The sequence below is a fragment of the Notolepis coatsorum genome (assembly GCF_963971535.1).
Source record: "Notolepis coatsorum genome assembly, chromosome: 19".
NCBI lineage: Eukaryota > Metazoa > Chordata > Actinopteri > Aulopiformes > Paralepididae > Notolepis > Notolepis coatsorum.
Genome location: NC_140183.1, coordinates 72802829 through 72805328, shown reverse-complemented (window position 1 = coordinate 72805328; position 2500 = coordinate 72802829). Strand labels below are relative to the sequence as shown.

Here is a 2500-nt window from a genome sequence, read left to right as displayed (position 1 = left end):
TCTCCCTCTCAGCCTTCCTACTGTTTGAATGAAGAACCTTCTCTCCTGTGTCTCCTCTACACTGTCTCCCTCTCAGCCTTCCTACTGTTTGAATGAAGAACCTGCTCTCCTGTGTCTCCTCTACACTGTCTCCCTCTCAGCCTTCCTACTGTTTGAATGAAGAACCTGCTCTCCTGTGTCTCCTCTACACTGTCTCCCTCTCAGCCTTCCTACTGTTTGAATGAAGAACCTTCTCTCCTGTGTCTCCTCTACACTGTCTCCCTCTCAGCCTTCCTACTGTTTGAATGAAGAACCTTCTCTCCTGTGTCTCCTCTACACTGTCTCCCTCTCAGCCTTCCTACTGTTTGAATGAAGAACCTTCTCTCCTGTGTCTCCTCTACACTGTCTCCCTCTCAGCCTTCCTACTGTTTGAATGAAGAACCTTCTCTCCTGTGTCTCCTCTACACTGTCTCCCTCTCAGCCTTCCTACTGTTTGAATGAAGAACCTGCTCTCCTGTGTCTCCTCTACACTGTCTCCCTCTCAGCCTTCCTACTGTTTGAATGAAGAACCTGCTCTCCTGTGTCTCCTCTACACTGTCTCCCTCTCAGCCTTCCTACTGTTTGAATGAAGAACCTTCTCTCCTGTGTCTCCTCTACACTGTCTCCCTCTCAGCCTTCCTACTGTTTGAATGAAGAACCTTCTCTCCTGTGTCTCCTCTACACTGTCTCCCTCTCAGCCTTCCTACTGTTTGAATGAAGAACCTTCTCTCCTGTGTCTCCTCTACACTGTCTCCCTCTCAGCCTTCCTACTGAGAACCTTCTCTCCTGTGTCTCCTCTACGCTGTCTTGCTCTCAGCCTTCCTACTGTCTCAATAAAGAAAAATCCTAGCAGGGCAACAGTGGCTCAGGAGGTAGAGCAGTCGTCTGGTTCCGGTTCGATTCCAGCTCCTCTCGGGGAAGTGTGTCGAAGTGCCCTTGAGCAAGACACTTAACCCCTAACTGCTCCCGATGAGCAGGTTGGCACCTTGCATGTTTGCCTCCGCCGTCGGTGTGTGAATGTGTGATTGAGTGAATGTGAGGCATAAGTTGTAAAGCGATTTGGATAAAAGTGCTATATAAATGCAGTCCATTCACCATTTACATCATGGAGAAACAGATGTCTTTCATAATGTTCAAGTTCAAGTTCAAGTTCTTTAATAGTTGTCATACAGAAGTACAGAATACTTTCATACAAAATGCTTCTTACTGTTACGCTCCAGAGACTGTGCTAGACAAGATAGTATCAAATAACATAATAACATAATATAGCATGAATTTAGAAGAAGAAAAGGAAGAAAATGAGGTCACAGTGTTCGGTATAGACATATGTACAATGTTCTGAGTTACCATATAATATACAATACACAATACTATGCAGTGTACTAATGTACAGTACTATCTAGTGCAAAGCAGAAATGGGATGAGGTACAATTTTAGGTACAATTTACAGTAAGGTGTACGAGTTGTAGTGCAATCCTTCATCCATAAATATAAAGTGTGGGGAGTGGGTGCTACAGTGTGTTTGTTTAAAGTGGGTGTGTGCTATAAGTGTGTGGAGTGGGTGCTACAGTGTGTTTGTTTAAAGTGAGTGTGTGCGTGTGGATGTGTGTGCTATGTGCGTTTGGTGGTTGTTGTTGTGTAGTGTTCATTCATTGTTCGTTTAGCAGCCTGATGGCCTGGGGATAGAAGCTTCTTCTGAGTCTTTCTGTGCTCGCCTTGAGACTCCTGTATCGCTTGCCTGACCGCAGCAGTTCAAAGAGGCAGTTGTTCGGGTGACTGGAGTCTTTAATGATTCTCTTAGCCTTGCCCTTAATGTATAAAAAACATTGTTTTATGTAGACACTTTCTTTCAAATGAGCTGATTGGACAGCTGATTGGACAGCTGATAAGACTGTGGGGTACCGTATTAGCCATAAGGCTCTCATTATACCTGCGTTATAGCATTACCACTACCCTGTCCTTCTACTGCTGCTGGAGGCTGTTCTCTTCAAATATACTGTAGCAAGGTTTAGCTGAATAGCCATGTTGTAAAACATAGATTGTGTTTCTCACATGGTCGCCTGCCAGATCCTTCCTTTCTGGTGGAGGAAAAGATTATGCATTTCTCTAAGGTTCCCCCTTAGGGATGGAGGAGAGGTGCCAAAGTGGTGGTAAGTATGACAGCTTCATCTGTATCCAACTCCAGTAACCTCCTATAGAAAGGTCAGACTGTGGAGAGTGTCTCTGACTGTGAATTTGTGTGTGTGTGTGTGTGTGTGTGTGTGTGTGTGTGTGTGTGTGCGTGCGTGTGTGTGTGTGTGTGTGTGTGTGTGTGTGTGTGTGTGTGTGTGTGTGTGTGTGTGTGTGTGTGCGTGCACATGTGTGTCTCTCTCACCTTCAGGTAAACAGTGTAGCTCAGGCACGCGCGCGGCCGGCGATGACCTAATCTTAGGACCCCTGTGCGGTGAGGCTGCTGGGTATCTAGGAAGAGAACTCTCTTAAC

The 2500-nt window shown here is 45.8% G+C and overlaps 1 protein-coding gene across 1 annotated transcript in view; it reads right to left on the bottom strand.

Annotated features, from left to right (window-relative positions):
* Nucleotides 1–2500, bottom strand: part of itga8 (integrin, alpha 8) — a gene marked incomplete at its 5' end in the record, with an annotated part of 128618 nt that overhangs the window by 45108 nt on the left and 81010 nt on the right. The window contains 1 exon segment of the mRNA XM_084336695.1: nt 2393–2499. Coding sequence (XP_084192821.1) covers nt 2393–2499 — 107 coding nt within the window.